Source organism: Quercus lobata, chromosome 8 (assembly GCF_001633185.2).
Source record: "Quercus lobata isolate SW786 chromosome 8, ValleyOak3.0 Primary Assembly, whole genome shotgun sequence".
Taxonomy (NCBI): domain Eukaryota; kingdom Viridiplantae; phylum Streptophyta; class Magnoliopsida; order Fagales; family Fagaceae; genus Quercus; species Quercus lobata.
The window spans coordinates 50,089,969-50,111,574 of record NC_044911.1 but is presented as its reverse complement, the minus strand read 5'-3'; the positions used below and the strand labels follow the sequence as shown (position 1 = coordinate 50,111,574).

The 21,606-nt window shown below is 42.4% G+C and overlaps 2 protein-coding genes across 3 annotated transcripts; both read right to left on the bottom strand.

The window, feature by feature from the left end:
- Positions 1-17: 17 nt before the first annotated feature.
- Positions 18-1,428, bottom strand: LOC115957015 (putative uncharacterized protein DDB_G0290521). Its single transcript, XM_031075262.1, has 2 exons — positions 1,030-1,428; positions 18-248 (listed from the first exon to the last, which is right to left on the bottom strand). Exons 1-2 carry the CDS (start codon positions 1,426-1,428, stop codon positions 18-20), a joined length of 630 nt encoding a protein of 209 aa, XP_030931122.1.
- A 2,463-nt stretch (positions 1,429-3,891) lies between these two features.
- LOC115957900 (acyl-coenzyme A thioesterase 13-like) lies at positions 3,892-5,989 on the bottom strand. Of its 2 annotated transcripts, XM_031076241.1 has the most exons (4): positions 5,633-5,989; positions 5,384-5,530; positions 4,230-4,401; positions 3,892-4,099 (listed from the first exon to the last, which is right to left on the bottom strand). In XM_031076241.1, exons 1-3 carry the CDS (start codon positions 5,897-5,899, stop codon positions 4,258-4,260), a joined length of 558 nt encoding a protein of 185 aa, XP_030932101.1. In that variant the 5' UTR covers positions 5,900-5,989; the 3' UTR covers positions 3,892-4,099; positions 4,230-4,257. The 2 variants fall into 2 exon arrangements, with proteins under 2 accessions (XP_030932101.1, XP_030932100.1); XM_031076240.1 differs by having other exon boundaries at positions 3,892-4,401.
- Between the last annotated feature and the right edge of the window lie 15,617 nt (positions 5,990-21,606).

Below are 21,606 nucleotides of genomic sequence, written 5' to 3'. Positions count from 1 at the left end.
TTTCTATCTTTTTATTTTTAATTGATAATGCCCCCAGTTGATTGAACTGTGGAGTCCAATTCTTGTTGAAAACCCTGGGAGACCGTATTTGGCTTCGAAGCAGTGATGAATTTGTTTGGAGAAGCTCCTGGAGGGGAATTGCGAGGTAAAACTTCCTCGCTAGGGTTAATAGCCGGGGCTGGAGTATCAGCCTGGTATGGTTGAGGAGCTGAGGAGCGTATCGCCTCGGGGTAATACACGTTCTCTGGCTTACGTAGTTCAGATGAGGCTTCAACCCCAGCACGGTTAAGAGCCTCGCTCCAGGTTCTCGCACAAAAGATGCGGCAAACCTCCGGAACTTCGGCTCTTAACGCCTTCTCAGTTTCAGCTATCCCAATCTCGTAGCCCCTCTGCTCGGCTTCGTCCATTGCCTTCTCAGACTCGATTTTTTCATTCTCGGCTTGTTCTTTAAGCTTTTCGGCTTTCTCCCTTAATTTCTGAGTCTCTTCTAGATGCTTTTTAAGAACAAGAACTTGCTCCTGAGTCTTCTTTAGCTCGGCATTCGCCTCGCGCAGAAGCTTGGCTTGTTCCTCAGCCTGCTTCTGGTAGCCTTCTGAGGTCGATTCGGCACTCTTGCGAGCTTCTTCCTCGGCCTGTAGCTTTTTCCTTGCGACGGTTAGATCCTGTTCAGATTTGGACAAGGTTTGTACAGCCGTTACCCTTCTTTTCCTTTCACCATCTAGCTGGTTGAAACAAGCATTGAGCATCTCATCTAGCTTGAAGGTATTTTGGATGATCTGTAAAAAAATAAAAGGGGAGGGGGGGGTGAGTTAGTGTTATAGTTGATGAAAAGTGCGCATTAGTAAGTAACAGTCACAGAATAAAACAGTAGAAAAGACAGCTTCTCACCATGCCCAAATATCGTTTATTGTCAAGGATGAGTTGATTCTTCCTCACATTCTTTAGCTCAGCCATATCCTTTGGGAGCAATAGGGCCTCCTCTATGGCCGAGGCCACATGACACCCAATGCCACCGTTATAGTCCCTTACAGAGGCATCGTCTCGCAGGGGCTCCCCACCGAACATAGGAACTGGCAACCACGCTTGCGAATCGGGATGTGGGGAATCAGATTTCTCTTGGCCCCGCGTAGAGGGGTGCCTGGTTTTCTGCTGCTTTGCAGCTCGCTGGACATCCTCCTCTTGAGTGGGACGGGATTTGCTCGCAGCTGCTACCCCCTTACCCTTCTGTTCTCTACGCTTCTCTTGCTCGGCAGTACTGGGCGGTGCTGGTTGCGGAGAGGATCGAGGAGGGTGGCGAGGGACTGGAGGAGGAGACCTGGCTGGAAGAGGTAAAACCTGGGATGATACTGTTTGGGCAGGTGCAGACTTTCCCTGTTGACCTCCTATCAGCTCCATCAAACTTTTCTGGGGTTTCCTTTGTACCCCCATTTCGTCAGAGCTTTCCTCGAGGCTTAAGGGCTGATCGAAAATCTCAAAATCATCCGTGGATGCAGATACTGATACAACGGTTTCCTTGCTTTTTCCCCTTTTCCTTCTCCTATTGGTCTCCTTTTTCTTGAGGGAAGGTGAGGGTGTAGAAGGCCCCGCTGAGACGCTGGCCACAAAAAGGGGCTCTGTGAGAGTTGTGTGTTTGGGAAGTGGAACACCCTCTGGAACGATGAACCCTTCGTAGACAACACTGATACGGCGAAGCCGAGGATTGCGTGCCCTAATCACGCACTTCGGCGCCTGAAAGCCAAAAGAAAGGGGGGTATATCCAAGAATTAAATGCGCTGCTCGTAGCTGACCATCAGCCTCGTTCACGTATATTTCAGCTCTTAATAATCTGTCCAGGCTCGCTTTATTGACCAATCTGAGATTGGGCTTCGTGTAGCGTCTGTCTGCAAAACCGTTGATTTTTAAAGTTAAAAGTTGTAAGATGCGAAAGTGATAAAGGTAATTAAAATGTGATCATGAGCTAAGTAGCATAGGTCTATAACTCCGCACCCACCTGGTGTTCCCTCCACTGTCGGGCAAGATAGACCATCATGCCATTCCCCAGATAAAATGAGGAAATCTTCTTTTAGGTGCTTATTTGAAGTAGGGAGGCACTGAATTAACCTTACTTCAGGAAATCTCGACTTGAGATAGTAGTCCTGGTCAGCTAGGCGGTGGAGGCTGTACACCCAATTCACGTCGTGATGGGATAAATTTAAACCCATTCTCTGATTCAGAGCGTCTATACTTCCCAGAACCCTAAACATATTGGGAGCACATTGGGTGGGGGATAGCCTAAAGAAATTAAGGTAACCCCTAGTGATACTACCCATGGGGATGGTCATCCCTCCTTCAATAAAGGCGATCATGGGGATAACCACTTCCCCAGTTTGCCTGGCGTCAACCCACTCCCCTTGGGCTGCATACCTCATCCCTACCGTTGGTGGGATATTGTACTTCAAGCGGAAGTTTCTAATACCCTCCTCGGAGTCGACGAGACACCGAAAGGGATTCCTCTGTTTCCCCATTTTTCTAAAGAGATTAAGTAAAGAAAAAACTTTTTGGTGTAGAAAAAACAATGGCAAAAGCTTCAAGGGAACTTACAGGTTCAAAGGAAGGACCTCGGACAACGTATGATTATTTGTAGTCGCCAGGAGAACAGTGAAGACTGGAAGAAGGCAGGTTCAATGTATAAACTCTGGAACCACGTAACCATTAAGGACAAGGTGCAGGTTAGATTTGGGAGCGCCTTTATAGTCATGTGAAGGTTGTGAGCGGTAAAATTCCCGCTCACAAAACAAGAGAAGCCCCTTACCGTTAGATTTGGATCTCACCGTCGAATGTGGGAGACAAGGGAGTTGTCAGAATTTAATGCTACCAAAACCGGGGTGCTGAAGCGTCAGGGGCATGCCCCAAAACGCGCACAGGTGCAGGCTTATGACGTCAAAATCCACCTCTTCTCCTGAAGAGTCGAAAAGTAGGATTTTGAGGGGCTATTGTAGGGATCATTCGATTAATAGGCCCCTAGGATTCGGAATGAGTTCAGGATTGTTGGGCCAGTGGCCCATCGGAGGCCATATACCCGTCCGAGGACACCATCGTCCTCGGCAGAACGCGTCCGAGGACGATCAGGACGTGGTCTCGTTGCGATCAAATCTCAGAATTCAGTCATCTCAAAGGATAGAGTAGCCGACTAAAGATGAAAGAGATAAGGCAAACAAATATCTGAGGCTACAGCTACCTCCGCATTAATGACCTCTCAACCAACTCTCTGGCCGCATTAATGTGGAGGTGATACCTGAACAGTGAGGAAGCAGCCTTACAGCTGCCTAGAGGAAGTTCCAGGAGGTGCCAGATGAGACAGAAAGAAATCCTCCGAACCCAACCTACACGTGTGCGGTGAGGATGGAGCGCCAATGGAGATATATAAACTAAAAGAAGAACATGAAAAAAGGGGGATCGGGAAAAAGAGAAAGGAGAAGAAAAAGAAACGGGGAGAACGAGAGAGAAGAAAGTAAGAAGGGAAAGGGAGAGAGTTTTACTAGTCACTAAAGAAAGACGTTCGTTATACCAACTCTAAAACCTTAAACAGGCTTGAGGGTAAATCTTGGAGGTAGATACCACAGTTAACCTAGTTCTTTACGCCCACGCTCTACAAATCATATTGTCTGGGCCTTTTACGTACGAACCCAATACTGTTTAGGTTCGTCACTAAAATCGTGTCCTTACAATACATAAATCTTTAAGTTTATTGTCCTATAATTAATTCTAATAGTCTATTAGTTTAATCATTCCACAAAAGAAGAAAATAAAATACATACATGTTATATATAAAATATGAAATAAAGTTAAATTACCTATAAACTTAATTTGTCTTTAAATGAACTTTTCTGCTAAAAGTTGGCAAGCTTATAGTTAGATTTTTTAAATAAATAAATAAAATTGTTGAGTTGCTTAGTTAAAAATCTGTACATAAAGTAAATTAGTTATTAAATAATAATAATCCAACTCCACGAGTGTGGGAAACTCAAAGCTCAACCTGCAAGAATTGGGTTTCAAAGAGTTTCACTAGCCACCACTTGCATTGGAACCAACGGTAACACTTCACCCATGCATCTGTCAACTGTATTTCAGCAATGAGCATATTTAAGGATATAGCATAAGTACCTAATTTTCAATATGCTGAACCAATGTAAAATTTTATTGGGTTTTTTAAGAAACTCATCAGATGGTAGAGATTCAAACTGAGATACCCAAATTCAAATTTGTTGAACCATAACTTCATAACTTGGCAATGGGCTTGTTATAGAATGTAGCGTGAGCAGTGTAGGCTAACTGCCCAGTTTTCTTGACCTTGAACTCCATTGCAACTACAGTCAAATTTCTTCCACTCCTCACTACAGAGCAATCAACCATCACCTCTGCCTGTATGTAAAAAACAGTTCCATCTCACAGGAGATTTGTTAAAGGAAAAAAATAAATCATAGTAATGTTAAAGTAGTAAAATAAAGCACACTAATCATGTGTATGCATATGCTAATACAAGCCATTCAAAAGCAAGATATCATTGGTAACAAGTTAGCATAACTTGAGTTTAGCTTAGAATTGTCTTTATTTGTGAGACTGTGCCCAGTCAATGGCTTAATGCCAGTGAGATAAGATCACATTATTATATACTTGAAACATGAAAATGCATGTTAAAAGCCCAACCAATAGTTGATGACAAGTAAAACCAAAGGCTTATTTGTTTATTATTATTATTATTATTATTATTGGTAAGTTGGACACGCACCCAGTGGGTCTTGAACCCACAACCTCACCCTCAACTTATAAGGGGAGGAGGCGCTAGATGTGCTAGAGCTCATTGGCACAACTAATGACTTAGTTTGTACACTGTTATCATCCTTTTGGGCTCATGTTTGGGTGGCAATGTCTTCAAGCAAATTTAATTGATAGAAATTATATATTAAACAAGAGATTGGAGTATCAATTATATATTAGTCTGATTCACTGTAACTCCTAGCTTTGCACTATAATACTACATTTGCCATTAAGATCACCACATTCTGTTCCAAGGCAACCTGAATTTGGCATCTCAAGGAAACATTCCGGCATTCTAAGAAAAGCTAAAAATCCTCACAGTGCCTCTCTAACTCAATAATTATGGCACACAGATGTATGAAGCCAGAATCAAATGACGGGCACATCCCAATTCACAATATAAATTTGTAATTCTTAAATATCTAAACTTCAAATGCTAGGTAGAATGCAATATTAGTCCACCAAAAAAACAAAAAATCCAAAAAAAAAAAAAAAAAAAAACTTAATTTGTAGAAATAGATAACACGAGAAATGAATTGAGAGAAGCACAAACTGAGCAACCAAAAAGTGAACCCAAAAAACTCACATGAATTGGAGCACCGGAGAGATATGAAATGCTCATATCTCCAAGAAAAATATCCTTATCCTCAGCCACCACGGTTCTAGCACAAGCGATTGACACCATCTCAGCAATTGCCGCAATAGCCCCTCCATGTAACGAAGCATAGAAATTCTGCAAATCCCATGAAAAAACAAAAAGAAAATTCGACTTTTAATGGCAGAAAAAAAAGAAAAAAAAACTAGAATTAGAGAAAAACAGAGGAGAGTTAGTCACAGCGACAATGGGTGTGACGGTTAGGTGACAGGTGATTCGGCCACGTAGGACTTGGTCGGGCTTGATTGCGTCGCGCATGAGATGGGAGTAGAAGTACTTGGTATTGCAAAAATCTGGGATAGAATTGGAGTGTGAAACTCCCACTTTTTGAAAGAAAGCAGAGATGGCAGAAACATATTCAGCAGAAACGTCGTTGACTATTGTTTTTGAAGAATTCGACGACGTTGCTTCTGTCTTTGGCCGAGGAGTCGCTGTGGGTTTTTCCATTTTTTTTTTCTTCCTCCTTTCTTTCTCTCTCTCTCTCTCTCTCTCTCTCTCTCTCTCTTCCTTCTTCTTTCTGCTAAAGTTGCTTTTTCCTTGTCGGTTTATCAGCTACAGTGACATGAATAATGAAACAACCTCTTTTTAAATCCCCCCCCCCCCCCCCCCCCCCCCCCCCCCCCCCCCCCCCCCGCCCCCCCCCCCCCCCCCCCCCCCCCCCCCCCCCCCCCCCCCCCCCCCCCCCCCCCCCCCCCCCCCCCCCCCCCCCCCCCCCCCCCCCCCCCCCCCCCCCCCCCCCCCCCCCCCCCCCCCCCCCCCCCCCCCCCCCGCCCCCCCCCCCCCCCCCCCCCCCCCCCCCCCCCCCCCCCCCCCCCCCCCCCCCCCCCCCCCCCCCCCCCCCCCCCCCCCCCCCCCCCCCCCCCCCCCCCCCCCCCCCCCCCCCCCCCCCCCCCCCCCCCCCCCCCCCCCCCCCCCCCCCCCCACCCCCCCCCCCCCCCCCCCCCCCCCCCCCCCCCCCCCCCCCCCCCCCCCCCCCCCCCCCCCCCCCCCCCCCCCCCCCCCCCCCCCCCCCCCCCCCCCCCCCCCCCCCCCCCCGCCCCCCCCCCCCCCCCCCCCCCCCCCCCCACCCCCCCCCCCCCCCCCCCCCCCCACCCCCCCCCCCCCCCCCCCCCCCCCCCCCCCCCCCCCCCCCCCCCCCCCCCCCCCCACCCCCCCCCCCCCCCCCCCCCCCCCCCCCCCACCCCCCCCCCCCCCCCCCCCCCCCCCCCCCCCCCCCCCCCCCCCCGCCCCCCCCCCCCCCCCCCCCCCCCCCCCCCCCCCCCCCCCCCCCCCCCCCCCCCCCCCCCCCCCCCCCCCCCCCCCCCCCCCCCCCCCCCCCCCCCCCCCCCCCCCCCCCCCCCCCCCCCCCCCCCCCCCCCCCCCCCCCCCCCCCCCCCCCCCCCCCCCCCCCCCTCCCCCCCCCCCCCTCCCCCCCCCCCCCCCCCCCCCCCCCCCCCCCCCCCCCCCCCCCCCCCCACCCCCCCCCCCCCCCCCCCCCCACCCCCCCCCCCCCCCCCCCCCCCCCCCCCCCCCCCCCCCCCCCCCCCCCCCCCCCCCCCCCCCCCCCCCCCCCCCCCCCCCCCCCCCCCCCCCCCCCCCCCCCCCCCCCCCCCCCCCCCCCCCCCCCCCCCCCCCCCCCCCCCCCCCCCCCCCCCCCCCCCCCCCCACCCCCCCCCCCCCCCCCCCCCCCCCCCCCCCTCCCCCCCCCCCCCCCCCCCCCCCCCCCCCCCCCCCCCCCCCCCCCCCCCCCCCCCCCCCCCCCCCCCCCCCCCCCCCCCCCCCCCCCCCCCCCCCCCCCCCCCCCCCCGCCCCCCCCCCCGCCCCCCCCCCCCCCCCCCCCCCCCCCCCCCCCCCCCCCCCCCCCCCCCCCCCCCCCCCCCCCCCCCCCGCCCCCCCCCCCCCCCCCCCCCCCCCCCCCCCCCCCCCCCCCCCCCCCCCCCCCCCCCCCCCCCCCCCCCCCCCCCCCCCCCCCCCCCCCCCCCCCCCCCCCCCCCCCCCCCCCCCCCCCCCCCCCCCCCCCCCCCCCCCCCACCCCCCCCCCCCCCCCCCCCCCCCCCCCCCCCCCCCCCCCCCCCCCCCCCCCCCCCCCCCCCCCCCCCCCCCCCCCCCCCCCCCCCCCCCCCCCCCCCCCCCCCCCCCCCCCCCCCCCCCCCCCCCCCCCCCCCCCCCCCCCCCCCAAAAAAAAAAAAAAAACTCTTTTTAAATAATTGATATATACTACCGTAAATTTAATTAGTCAAAATTATAATCTATACAGTATTAAGCTTAGTATTTAGGGCACGTTTGGTATACTGTAATGATTATTATATGAGAATAAGAATAAGTATTATAAAAAATACATTAAGTTGGAATGTAATAAATATTACTATTCATTAGTTTGATGACCATTTAGAAATAGAATTCTGAATATGTATTCACAATTTAATAGAGTATAAAAAAATGTGTAATTAAATAATTTTTAAGTCAAATTTCTTAAAATACACTTATTTTAGAGTGTTCAAAATAGAGCTAATAATTAACAATAAGGACAATTTATTTTCTTTCCTTTTGAAGATATGGCAACTAACGGTTTTTTAGGGAATTATTACATAAGGTGAAGGAATAAATATTCACTACTTTTGATAAGGAATAATTATTTCTCATTTTGAAGAATAGCTATTCATAAGGAATAATTATTCATTGTAATAAAAATATAACCAAACAACCGAATAGTTATACCATAAGAAAATTTATTACATTACAGTTTCTATTACAGTCTACCAAACGTGCCATTAATGATACGCTCACGTTGAGTTACATTAACAGTCATATCATTTTCATCTTCTTTTTTGTATTTTTTTTTTTACAATTTGAAAATAGTTTTTATCAATTTTAAATTACTCACATATATAAAATATTTCCTAATCTTATCTCCAACATAAATCTCACTTCTTATAAATTTAATTCCACCATAAAGCCCAAGTGCAAGGCCTTTTCAACTTAGACCTTTTGAGAAACACGGTTTACTCAAAATTTCAGTTTTCCTTTTGTTGCATGTTTCAGAATCCTTCCCCTTCCCCAATGTTCATAGTTTCAAACTCTACGTTTTCCTTTTATTGCACGGTTTCAAATTTCCTTTTGTTGCACGGTTTCAGATTACTTTCCCTTCCCCACATTTTTTATTCTACGGTTTCACCCCTTCTAACGATAGCCTCTTCGTCTTCCTTCCTTCCTAACTTCCTCACCTCACAGTATATAAATATTGACAGCAGCTTGATGATTCAATTCAGGTATCTCTAAATCTAGTTTATTTTGTGTTCTATTCTTTTGTTTGATGTTGTTTTCCCCTTTTTGTACCATACATGTGGTGCAAAATAAGGGTATGTGTGAAATTTTTTTTTTAAAATTTTATTTATATAAGCAATTGAGTTTATTCAATCTGTAAAAACACAGAGTTTAGGAAAACAAAAAGAGAAAGCTATTAATTCAAAAAACAATTCTCTTTAGTATTGTTTTATATACTTGCCCTTGGTTATGTTGTATTGTAAAAGAATTATGTTACCCTTAATTTTTTTTCCTTATTTGTTTAATAATAGGTATACGTTGATTTTGAAATATTAGAAGATGAGTTTGAAAGGACCAAAGAGCTTTATGAAAGAATTTTGGACTGATTAAAGCACCTGAAGGTATGTATAAGCTATACAAAGTTAGAATATAGTGTTTAAACTTCAGAATTGTGGCCATACTGTTAACTGGCGACTAGAACTTGCGACTTGTCCCAGTCGCGAGTGACTCGTCAGTGCACACTGTTTTGCAGAAAAATGACTTTTCACATTCCTTCTCATACCATACCCTTATACCCATGAAATGTAGAGAGCTTCCAAAGAGAATTTTGAAAGAAAAACCCTAGAGAACAACAAGATTGATTCATTCACAATCTTATACATTTGATTCTCCAAATTCTTTTACTCTCACCCTTTCCATTGTCATACCCTTGAGAGGATTTTAAGCCAAATCCTTACCTCACCATATTCAGAGTAGTGAGAAGGTTATTGGTATTTGGGAAGCAATTCAAGAGAGAACCAATTCATTTTGGTTGATGCAATGGGCTCATTGCGAGATCTAATAAGTTAGAGAAGACAAGGTTAGGTGTAACCCTATTGGAGCAAGAAGTTTGGAGGGCTTAGGTGCATCGGGTAGATTAGGCTTGGAGGGTCTATTGCTATTCATATATCTTAACTAATTTTCTAGTGGATCATTTTTCCGCTTGGAGGGCAACGGAGAGGTTTTGTCACTGAGCTCTTCGGTTTCCTCTTCGATAACATGTGCCAGTGTTATCTTGCGTTTGCTTCTCTCTATCCCTTACTCTTTGCTTTTAATTACTGCTATGTTGTGATTAAATTATGGCTTAGAGTAGTTTGCATGTTTGGGTATAGCTTATATTTATCATTCCACACATATATTGTATGAGTATAAGCTTGTGTTGGTTATTTTATAGTTGGGAGTCTGAATATTCACTAGTGTTTTACACACTAAGTGAGCTTTCACAGCACAACACACAAAATTCTGCTATGGACCTACATTTATTGCTGTCATGATTTTTTATGTTACCAAATGTGAGGCTTAGGGTCTAAATTTGGTGAATTCTTTGATTAGTTACAATTGTTTTCATATTAGCCATCCATACTTTTTGCACAAATTCTTCTATTTATGGATATGCTTATTTCCCTATGTTGATTTCAAGAGGAGGGTGGTACTGACAAACTGTTACTTGCTAATTGAAAGAGTTAAGAGTACGATCCTATTTGGTCAGTATTTTTTTTAGTATGTTTAATCTTTTTAGAATATTTGAAAATGAACCAAATGCTAAAATCTTAAATTTGGGTTGCTTAGATGTGTGTGTGTGTGTGTATGTGTTTTTTTTTTTTTTTAATATTTTTTTTACATTATTCTATTTCCCCCTTCCATTACAATGTTCACATCAATCTTTTCTTGAATAAATGTATTGGAGACATTGGTTTGCTATTGCCCAAATTTCTTATTTGGGGTTTGTTGTTTTTTAGGTAGAAGATGTGATACCCAAAATTGGCCATTATACAAGTCAAAGATTCAATAGTTTTGCAGGTAACTACGATTAAGCAGGGACATAATGTTTGAGCATGAGATTTAATGTTATTTATGTGTTCCATTTACATTCTAGGAAACATAAGATATAATTGAATTCACAAACTATTTTGAGAAAAGTTTCTAATTATGAAACAAACATTGAGCACTAAAATACATGTTTTACCAAACATAATAAATAAAAGACCTAAATCAAATCAAATTGTGATGCTTGAATTTTGGCATCCAATTATGCAAAAGATAAGTAATGATTCTGCAACTACCAAAAAAAAAAAGAAAAGGTAATGATTCTGTGTATATATAAGTTACAAGCTTAAGTATTATAGCTGAAATTATGATTTCACACTTGAAAGCCCACGAAATTGCGTTGGTTTTTGGGTTTTATTGAAAATTTAGGAGAGGCCTCATGACTGTGTACCCAAGTAAACCCCAAAGACCTCAATAAAAACTACAGCCAAATGCATATCATTTGGGCCAAGGGTGTGAGGCCACTCCATAAACACATTCATGCATGATAATTTAATCATTGTAATTGAGAGTACCACACTAATTAATATTTGATTGTTTCAATCCTATAAATTGCCTAGATTCCAAACATAAGGGCTCTACTGTTTAAGTTGAAGGTGATGCTTGCTATTGATATGAGTTTGAATTATTCTAAAAGCCTTCATTTTTCTTCGTTTAAATCAGCCTTCCTCCCTCTACCTTTCTTTATAGTTCTTGGTTTCTTTATGGTTCTTGGTTGGATATAGCACTAGGATATTTAAATTAGTCAAACTACACAAATTTGAATAGTGGACAACATTAAATATTGTCTTGAAGAGAGATATTTTATGACAAAATTAAGTTAGACAAAAGGGACAATCACATTTAGTTTTGAGCTTGAAAAAATTGTTCTAAAATTTTATTTTTCCTGACTTTATGGCTTATTTTATATTTGTTTTAACTCAGTTTTATATTCAGATAGATGTTATTCTTTCTTATTTTGCTCAAGGTTGAAACTTGAAATCCCTAAACTGTTGCAATACAACCAGCAGAGTCGAGAGTTAATTTTTTATAGGCTTATATGGAGCACATTTCAAGTGTGGGGAGTTCTTCACAATGTTGCATTGATATTGCCAAAGCCGCCCCAATCCATATAAAACTTGATGATATGGAGGTTGTTCATATTTATGAGCTTCGAATTTAGTGGCACAAGACTTTCCACTTATATGTGGTTCATTTAAACTGTTGTTATTGTTATAATATGTAAGATATTTACATACAAGAATTGTTTGATAATTAATATTTAGTACGAGTCACTTCTCTCACTCTTCAGTCAAATTGTATTCTCTTCATATTTTTCCCTTCAGCTTTTATTTTTTAATTTTATTTTCCTCATACAGAATCAAGGTAGTGAATCTCGTACCGTATCGGCCAGTATGACTGGTAATTTCCATACCAGCACCTACTCTGATACAGAAATGTCTATGTTTCATGTCGGATTAAATACCGATCTTACCAGTTTGATCCGGTCATACCGAAGCAAATATCGGATTCCAGCTGACAAATGCATACCGGACCAAAATAAAAAAGAGTTAACTATCAAATCTAAAAGTCGCTCTCCCTCCTCTCAATAACTTACTGGATTAGCGTCGATCATGTCACCTACGCAGTAAACATGCTTCTTTGTCACCCTTACCTTGTAGATCTATCTCCCTTCTTCGTCGTCATCTTTTTCTTATTCATTTGGTCTGCTCCTCTAGTTTATTTTCTTCTTTATTTTTGTTTTATACGGGTTTTAATTTATGTGCTGCTTGCTGTGTGAGTGTGTGACTGGCGTGAGTTTGATTCTACTGACCCCTTATGTGATGGGTAATTTTTTTTTGAATTGAAGTGAATGGTTAAAAAGCTTTCTTGGAACTATAAAAAAGTGTACAAATAGTCAATTATTACTCCAATAGCTGTCTGCCACTCTTGTTTCATGGGAAATTGTTTATCATTCAATATCAATATTGTAGGCTTGTGCTCTCAAAATTTTATTGGGTAGTCAAACAAAATATTGGGCTTGGACAGAGGTTTTTTTTTTTTTTTTGGGTAAACCATAGAAAATGCATTAGACTTAGGAATTAACTAGTCTGTTACAAAACATATTCGCTTTATCATAGGCTAATATACTACCCACCACAGGCGGTGGGCTTAAAAAGACAGCAAAAGAAGATAGAAGTAGCTCCCAATTTTGCCAATGCATTAGCGTATTGGTTAGCATCTCAATAGGCATGAACAATCTGTTTATTGGGGATTTCCTTCAACAGGTTTCTGCAATCAGTCAATAAAGGTTCCACTAGCAAGATGACATTGTTGTTAGTCATGAGCAGCACTACACTTAGAGCATCAAGCTCAACAATGAGGCTATTTAACCCCATTTCCTTTGCTAGTACCAAGCCATCTCTTAAAGCCCAAAGTTCTGCCCTGTAGCTATTGGTGTATCCGAGTGGCCTTGCATAACTTTTCAACCATTCCCCATCATGATTTCGGATCACTCCTTCCCCTGGCTTACTAGTACTTCACATCACTAATCCATCAGAATTAAGTTTTGTCCACCCTTCAGGCGGTTTGATCCAACCTACGGGTATGACAGTTTTGGGCTTTTATAGCTTAGCATTGATGCCAATAGAGTAGAATTCAGCACTATCTTTGATGCACCTTTTGAAGCTCAAGCGGTCCACCCTTCCCGATTTGAATGTATAATCATTTCTGTGTAACCACAGGTGCCATACCCCCATGGGAAACAAAATCTTCCAAGGCAAACCCATTATATTGGATCTAATATCCTTCTGGCAATTGATCTCTAGCCATTTTCCAAGGGGTAAGTTGAATGACTCCCTCAGGCAGTGAGGGAAATTCAAGTCCTGCCAAAACAATTCGGCAACCTCATAGCCCCTTAACAAATGCTCAACTGATTCATTATCTTTCTAACATAAGCCACATGTGGGGTCGATGTTTAAACCCCTTGAACCTAGCACTTCTCCAATGGGAACACCATTATGAAGACATAGCCAAAGAAAAAATTGAACCTTTGGGAGAGTTTCAACCTTCTAGACCCAAGCTATTGGATTTGTTTCCAGGTTTAAAGGATTTAAATTCCTTGCCAGCAAGTAGGCTGATCTCAGAGAGAAGATTTGGAGAAGGCCCAATGAAGAGAATCTTTTGCATTTCGGTTCAAAGATAGTGGGGTTGCTTTAATAACATTAAGAATTTGTTCTGGTATCACAAAGGATATGCTTTGGCTTCTCCATTCACGTTCATTGTCAAAGCATTGATTGACAGTAACTTGATCTTCATCTCGATTCAGAGGTCCTTCAATGAGATTTCAAAGTCTGCCTACTAAAAGCCAAAAATGCAGCCATAAATTAATTGACTCGCCATTCCTCACAGCCCATTTTAAGCCCTTAACATATATTGGGCCTCACTTCTTGCAGGCAGCCCACACACTTGAGCAAGGAGCTGATCTTCCTTCCTCCAATCTTCGGGGAGTTGTACTTGGCAGCCAACATTTGAGCCCAAGGTGCCCTTGTTCATTGGCCAACCTCCAACACAATTTAGAAAGAATGGCTAAGTTTCTATCCTTCATAGAGTGGAGACCCAATCCACCTAAATCTTTAGGTAGCGTCACTGTACTCCACCTAACTATGTGCATTTTTCTCTTCTCCTCAGTCGAACCCCAAAGGAAGTCTTTGATAATCTTGTCAACTGCATTACACACTTTGGTAGGGAGTGCTTGGCATTGCATGTAGTATTCAGCTACTGGTGCAGTTTCTATTTTGGCAAGAACAAGCTTCCCTGCTCTCGATAGCAAATTGGTCTTCCAGCTAGCAAGTTTGTTTTGAATTTTTTTCCACCATAAAATTGAATGTAGCCTCGGCTCTACTCTGTTGAAGGATTGGAAAACCAAGATATCTTCCAAGATTAGTGGTTGCATGAATTCTCATTTTCCCACATATGAATCTCTTTCTTCTTCTTGTAACATTTGTGGAAAAGAGGATTTTGGACTTCCCTGTGCTAACTTTCTGCCTTGCAAGATTGCAGAAGTTGTCTAATATTTCAATGATAGCCTCACAATTCTTATGATCAGCCTTGGCAAACAACATCAAATCATCAGCAAAGAATACATGGGAGAAGATTGGTCCATTCCTAGAAGCTTTGATCTTATCCCACCTCCTAGCTTCACATATGCTAGTAATTTGGCTTCCAAGAAACTCCATGCATAACAGAAATAGATAAGGCGATATAGGATCACCTTGTCTAATCCCTCTCGAAGGTTGGAAAGCTTCTAGTTTGCTTCCATTGAAAAGTAAGGTTGTGGTTGTTGTGGAAATACAACTCATAATGAGATTGATAATATTTTGGAGAAGGCCAAAATGTTCAAGGACCATTTTAATAAAACTCCACTCAAGGCGATCATAAGCCTTTTCAAGATCAATTTTAACCACCATGTACCCTTCCTTGCCCTTCCTTCTTTTTAGAGAATAAATTAATTCTTGGGCAATAACAACATTGTCCAAGGTCCTTCTCCCTTCTAAGAAGGTAGTTTGCATGGGGGAAATTAGAGATGGAAGGAGGGGTCTAAGCCTTTGGACAATGATTTTTGAGATGACCTTATAAACCATGTTACATAGGCCTATAGGTCTATATTGGTTGACAGTTTCAAGTCCAAGTTGTTTTGGGATGAGTGCAATAAGTGTCTGATTGAGGTAGTCTGGGACTTTTTGACTTGTGAAAGCTTCAATTACTTCCTTCTTCACCAAATCTCCAACTATAAGCCAGAATCTCTAGAAAAAGCCTGCATGGAGTCCATCAATACCCGGGGCTATATAGGGTTTCATTGACTTCAAGGTAGTCCAAATTTCCTTATTAGAAGGGATGTGAGACAACCCTTTTGCTTCCTTAAGACTAAGTTTAGCACACCAGTCAAAATTCCATTGAGGGGTAATGTGACAATAATATTGCTCAGTCTAGTAAAGCTTTATGAAGCTTGAAGTGAATATACCTTTGGTTTCTTCAACATTGTGCACCCATTCCCCATCACCATTCTGTAGGCTTGTGATTCTGTTCTTGCTTCTTTGTGCAAGTGTTGATATATGAAAGTAGGAAGTGTTTCTCTCCCCCATAATGATCTAGTCAGTTCTTACTTTCATTGCCCATATCTCCTCTTCCATTTGAAGAATAAGATTATACCCCTCAAACAATTGGTTTTGGAGATTGAGAAGGAAGGGGTTTTGCCGAGAGGTTAGAGCTTTCTGAGTACTCAGCAGCCTGGCCATAATTTGCTTCTTCCTAGCAAATACATTTCCTAATACATCCTATTCCATCTCTGAGCTTTCACAATAAAGTCTGAGATAGCACCCTTCAATCTAACATCCTGTCCTGTCCAAGCTTCCCTTACCACAGTTGGGAAGTCCTTATGGTTTAGCCATATGGATTGAAATCTAAAGGGTCTATCAAAGTCATTTCCCATATTAGGATTCAAATTTAAAATCAGGAGGCAATGGTCAGAATTGACTCTGGCCAAGTGTGTGACATTGGCCTCTAAGAAGAATTCCTTCCACTCTGGGTTAGCCCAACACCTATTCAGCCTGCATTGAATTAGGTCTCCAGTCTCCCTCTTATTGGACCAAGTAAACTTTTGCCTCGAGAAACCTAAATCCATCACATGGCAAGCATCCATACATTCTTTTATTGCTCTTACCCTCCTTAAACAAATTGGGTTCCCATTAGATTTTTTCTCCTCCGAGAGCACTTCATTAAAATCACCTATAAGGGCCTAAGGTAGACCATGAAGGTTCACTAACATTTTTAAATTATCCTAAAGAATACACCTTTTTGCGAATCTAGGGCTAGCATAAATAGCACTAATTAACCAATTAAGGGATTAAGATCTTACCCGGATAATGGCATGAATCTCCTGCTCTGTTGTTGCCAGAATATCCAGATGCACCAGATTAGAGCTCCAAAGCAACCAAATTCCTCCTGCAAACCCAATAGTGTTTGTCACTTCTGCCCCGTCAAAAGGAAAAGTTTCAATTATCTCCTTAGCCCTCGCACCGCTTAATCTTGTTTCCATAATCACCATGATAATTGAGGAATGCCAAGCCACCAAGTACATAACAGTCTTCCTAAAGAGGGGTTTCATAGCTCCCCTACAACTCCATATCAAAATATTCATGATTCTATTTGGGTTTGAAGCAGAATCAAAATGAGACAGAGAAGAGACATCTTCAGTGCCCCTCGATCTCCATGCATCCATTAGTTCCATCCTCAACTCCAATCTCCCCCGAAGTATAGTTATGGAGTGTTTGATGATCCCCAATGTGTCTTGTGTTGCCCTGATCAGGATTGTTCCATTGATCATTGGCTCTGTAAATTGGATCATTTTTACTCAATGTAGATTGTCCATCATCAAGCATTTCATTGGTTTGTCCTCCAAGATCTTCCTCACGGTTATCACTGGTTGTGTCCATTCCACCTTTGCCTCTAACAATAATTTTTCCAAAATCAGCGTGCTTGATCCTGTTGCTAATGACCCTAAGATTATCGACAGTGGCACAGGTACCGGCAGTTTGTCCGTTAGAAACCTCCACCAAGGGTTTAAAGTTGTTACCCACGCTTCGTCCTTCAACGGTAGGTATCCCAACCTTCTGCTCATCTCTGTCAGTGGGAACATGTTCTTCCAAGCCACCATTGGTTCCAACTCGAACCACCCCCAAATCTCGGTTGAATCTTGTCTTATCCACCAAATGGTGTCATCCCCCACAGCTATGATCTTCCCTTTGTAAAAAATCCCCAATTTGTCTCTCCCCTCCATTGTGGCTTCCTTTAGAATTAGTGTCTACTTCTTTATTTTTAGCTTCAGCATAAATATAAGCACTAGCTGGGCTAGAGAAAATGAATGGGCCTTGGCAGGCCCCATCCACACTCATAAAGCCTTTACCCAATCCAACAGAGACTGAGCCCGTTTTAAAACTAAGGCCCACCACGTTTGGTTGGCTTCCAACTATATCTTTAGCTTTTTCGTTGACCTTGGCATGGGAACTCATTCCTTTTGCCCCTTTACCCAGGTTTGATTTGTTAAGATTTGACGTGTAAGTCTTGCTGGTCTCACTGATTGACACAGTAGGTTGCGTGTGGGTTGCTTTTCTTTTTCCTTCCTATTTGCTCTGATTTGCCACTCTAGGCATAGCTAGGGAGCTATGTTTTGAGCTAGCCTCACCCGTTTGGCTTTGCTCCAATGCTTGTTGCTTGGTTCTCATCTTGCCATTAGGCTTCGGTTGGCTAACCACCATCCACTCCCTATAATCTTTCATCTTGTTTAGCTCCATTCCTTTTTTCCCAACCTCTTGATCATTGCCATACTCTTGAATGCAGGTACCCCTGTCCTTCACTGCCTCCTTTGAAGCCTCTCTAAAGATGTAGGGGCATGCCTCAATCTTGTGTCCAATTCTGCCACAAGAGAAGCATAAGGCATTGATCCCTTCATACTGCACACTCTGGGATAGCTTACCAAGGTACACAGTCCTTATCAATGGTTTATCTAAATTTACTTGAATATAATCTCGCAAATTGGCTTCTTTCTCCATTGGCCGTGTGTGAGTCTATTCGAAGGACTGGACCAATGGCTGTCCCAATATTGAGGAGCGCATTAGTCTCATAAAACTCTATGGGCAACTCTGGTAGCCTCATCCACACCGCCACCGAGGATAGCGTTGTAGATGAAGCTTTAAACTCAGGTTCCCATTGCCTAATAGCCAAAAAGTGTTGCCCAATGAACCACGGGCCACCTTTAAGGATATGATCCACATCTTCCACTAACTCAAATTTAACTAAGAAATAATCAAATCCCAAATCAATACAATCCATACCCCCAGATGGATTCCACATGCTTCGAACCTTTTCAACGAGAAAGGAGAAACCCATTCTTCTCCCAAAAGTTTTAATAATTAGAGCTCTTTGCCAAGGAAATCTCATACGAATTTTATCTTCTTTGGAAAAGCAAACCCTGGTGCTACCTTCATGGCTATATTCCTCTTCATTGTCAGATTCAAGGTCTTCCTGCATAGAGCAATCAAAGCCAAATGCTTGCTTAAAAACTCCAGGGATTGCACCCACCAACCTATCTTTATAACTCTCCATTTTCTTACCCAAATCATTCTCTTTCTCCCCTACAGATGAGTGGCTATCTTTGAATTTCTTGGTACTACGAGCCAATGTGTCTTCCTCTTTGTCAGAGCACTTAAGCCAATCTCTCTCCATGGATAGAGGTTTAAAATAGCTTGGACATGGGTTAGTAGCATAAACAAAATAAATAGGAATTTAAGTTCTAATTAAATATATTAAGTTATGTTTTAAGATTAATAAGCTCTAATTATTTATATAAATTCATATATATATATAAATTGCAGTAAATCCGAAACGGTACATCAGTATTGATCGGAACCAAAATATATCGTTCCACTTGTCAAACCGATACAGCCTTCGATACGAAATTGACTCCCTTGTACAGAATACGAGTACCATGTACTCTTTTCTAATATATTTGCTTATTAGCATTTGTATATTAGAGGAAGATTTCAACAAATATTCTTAATTCTTCTACCATTTTGCTCTATTGATGCGCCACAATTTAATTTTGTTAAACTATCTCATGCATTGCACGGGTTAGCAATTATTTCTTATTAAAAGAGGAAATAATACAACATCCTCACACTCCCAAAATGCTAAATAACTAATTAAGTATGACACAACAAAATTCCTAATTTGGACAATACATTTCCTTTTCTTTAAAACTAAAATACATTTTACTTTTCTAAATGTCGCATACATAACAATTTTTTTTAATTATTAGATACATAACAAATTTTATTCTTTACAAAAAAATCCAAATTTATTCTTTTTTATTTTTTCAACTATATGTGGAATGTAAAATTATGATTAATGCAACACTATTTTCACATGACATTACCATTGACATTTTTTTTTTATATATAGAAAATCTTATAAAATTTTGAAATTCGTTGCGTATTTAAACTTAAGGTTGCTTTTTGGCAAATTACCTTCCATGACTTTCATCCCCCTCCCCCCCCCCCAAACTAAAGGTGTTACATTGATGATCTATTTGGGAACAAGTTATTTAGTTTTTTTTGTTGAAAATACTGTAGAAAAAAGCTAAAAACTAGCTTAATGATTTTTTTTTTTTACTAAAAGTTCCATAGAAAAAAGCTAAAGTGCTAAAAGTACTGTAGAAAAAAAAATTGTGTAATTTTAACTCTATTTTAATGCTTGAATATGCAAAATAACCTTCAAACATGAAAAACAAATATTTAATAACAACAACAATAATATAAAATTGTTATTTGGTTTAGCTATAATTTACAATCAAGTTTGTTATGCCACAATTAAGATACATATTTCCTCAATGCCATCAACTAGAATTACCAAAAACATACCATAATGTAAAATTGTTAATGGTAATTATAACCATAGTCAACTAGAGCCACTAAAAGCAAGACATGATTTCTCTCTCTAAAATCCAATCCAAACCCATTCCTCTTTAGGAACCAACATGTCAGCCTTTGGTTTTAGAGGAAGTAAAGGGGTATGGCCTTTCTCATACCTTTTTTTTTTTTTTTTTTTTTTTTGAGAATGCCTTTCTCATACCTTATTTGCTAAAAAGGGGGTAAATACGAGGTAGTAATTTTTAGTACTAGTTTTTATGTTAAATCTTAAATGTGTGACAAAAAAAAAAATTAAATGGAGAAAATATCATTTTAGTCATTATATTTTGAAGTCATTATTGATTTGGTTTATGTTCTTTTTCACTTATACTCAACTTAATTTTCGCGAGTGAGTTAAGTGTAAAGATCATATTACTACTATCTAAATCAATGTAAGGACTAAATTGACAATGACTCAAAAATGTAAGGACTAAAATTTATTTTTGCCAATTAAAAATGTTATTTCATTTTTAAAAAAAAGCATAGACGAAAACCCAAAAGCAAAAAACCATATTTTTCTAGTTTTTCCAAAAGAAAAGGAGAAAGAAAAAAATAATTCAAATAGACCGAATCTTGTGAATTCTACACTTTAACTACCAAGTTTAGAACTAGCTTTTACCCACTCCCTCCCAAGGATTTTATTACTATGTATGAGACTTTTCTTTTTAAGGGGGGGGGGGGGTGTTTAAAAGGATAAGGCACATTGAAACTAACTAGCCACAAAAGGCAAAGTAGTGGCTAAAAGCCTTAAGGAGTACAAACCATAAGCATTAGAGTTTAAAATTACACATAATTCAACAATGCGAGGTACATCTAACACAATAAAATCAGCTAATAGGGAGCAGTCTCCTTTAGCAAGATTCTTGCCGCCTCTGTTCGCCTCCTGATACATATGGTTGATCTTGACCTGTTGGAATTGGCCTAGGAGATACTTGCAATCGTTCAGGGGTGAAGAATATGATTTATTAGAGGAAATCTTAGAAAGAACAATGTCAATAATAACTTTATGATCCAGTTCCACTGCTAAATGGGTGATGCCTAACTGGGATGCTAGAACGAGCCCATCCCTTAGGGCACAAAATTTAGCGATGATACTAGTAGCAAAACCAATATGCCTCATATAGCCCTTGACCTACTTGCCATGGGAATCACAAATTAGAAACCAATATGCCTCATATAGCCCTTGACCCACTTGTTGTGGGAATCACGATTCAGATCACCCGCGCCTGCCTTCCCCAGGTTCCCTAGAGACGCTCTATGTATGAGACTAATGTTAGAGTTATTCCAACTATTATTATTATTTTTTATAATTTTGATTAAAAGGATGGCATAAAATTAACAAGTCTAATACAAATTCGCTTAGCCTTATCATAGGCTAACAAATTCTCCACCACAAACGATGGTAACAAAAGATACACAAAAGAAGTGGTAGCACTTGTCCCAAGTTTTGCTAGTGCATCAACACATTGGCTTGCCTCATGGTAAATATGCTCAACATTGATTGGGAAAAGCCTTCAATAGTAAATTGACATTAATAATTTA

What these genes read in the sequence shown, in the direction of transcription:
- LOC115957015 (XM_031075262.1), bottom strand. Translation starts at nt 1,428, where the DNA reads ATGGGGGTACAAAGGAAACCCCAGAAAAGTTTGATGGAGCTGATAGGA. An exon ending in CCCTGCGAGACGATGCCTCT is followed by an intron (nt 249 to 1,029) that starts GTAAGGGACTAT and finishes GAACTACGTAAG; the next exon opens with CCAGAGAACGTGTATTACCC.
- LOC115957900 (XM_031076240.1), bottom strand. Translation starts at nt 5,899, where the DNA reads ATGGAAAAACCCACAGCGACTCCTCGGCCAAAGACAGAAGCAACGTCG. An exon ending in CCGTCACACCCATTGTCGCT is followed by an intron (nt 5,531 to 5,632) that starts GTGACTAACTCT and finishes TGGGATTTGCAG; the next exon opens with AATTTCTATGCTTCGTTACA. An exon ending in TCTCCGGTGCTCCAATTCAT is followed by an intron (nt 4,402 to 5,383) that starts GTGAGTTTTTTG and finishes TTTTACATACAG; the next exon opens with GCAGAGGTGATGGTTGATTG.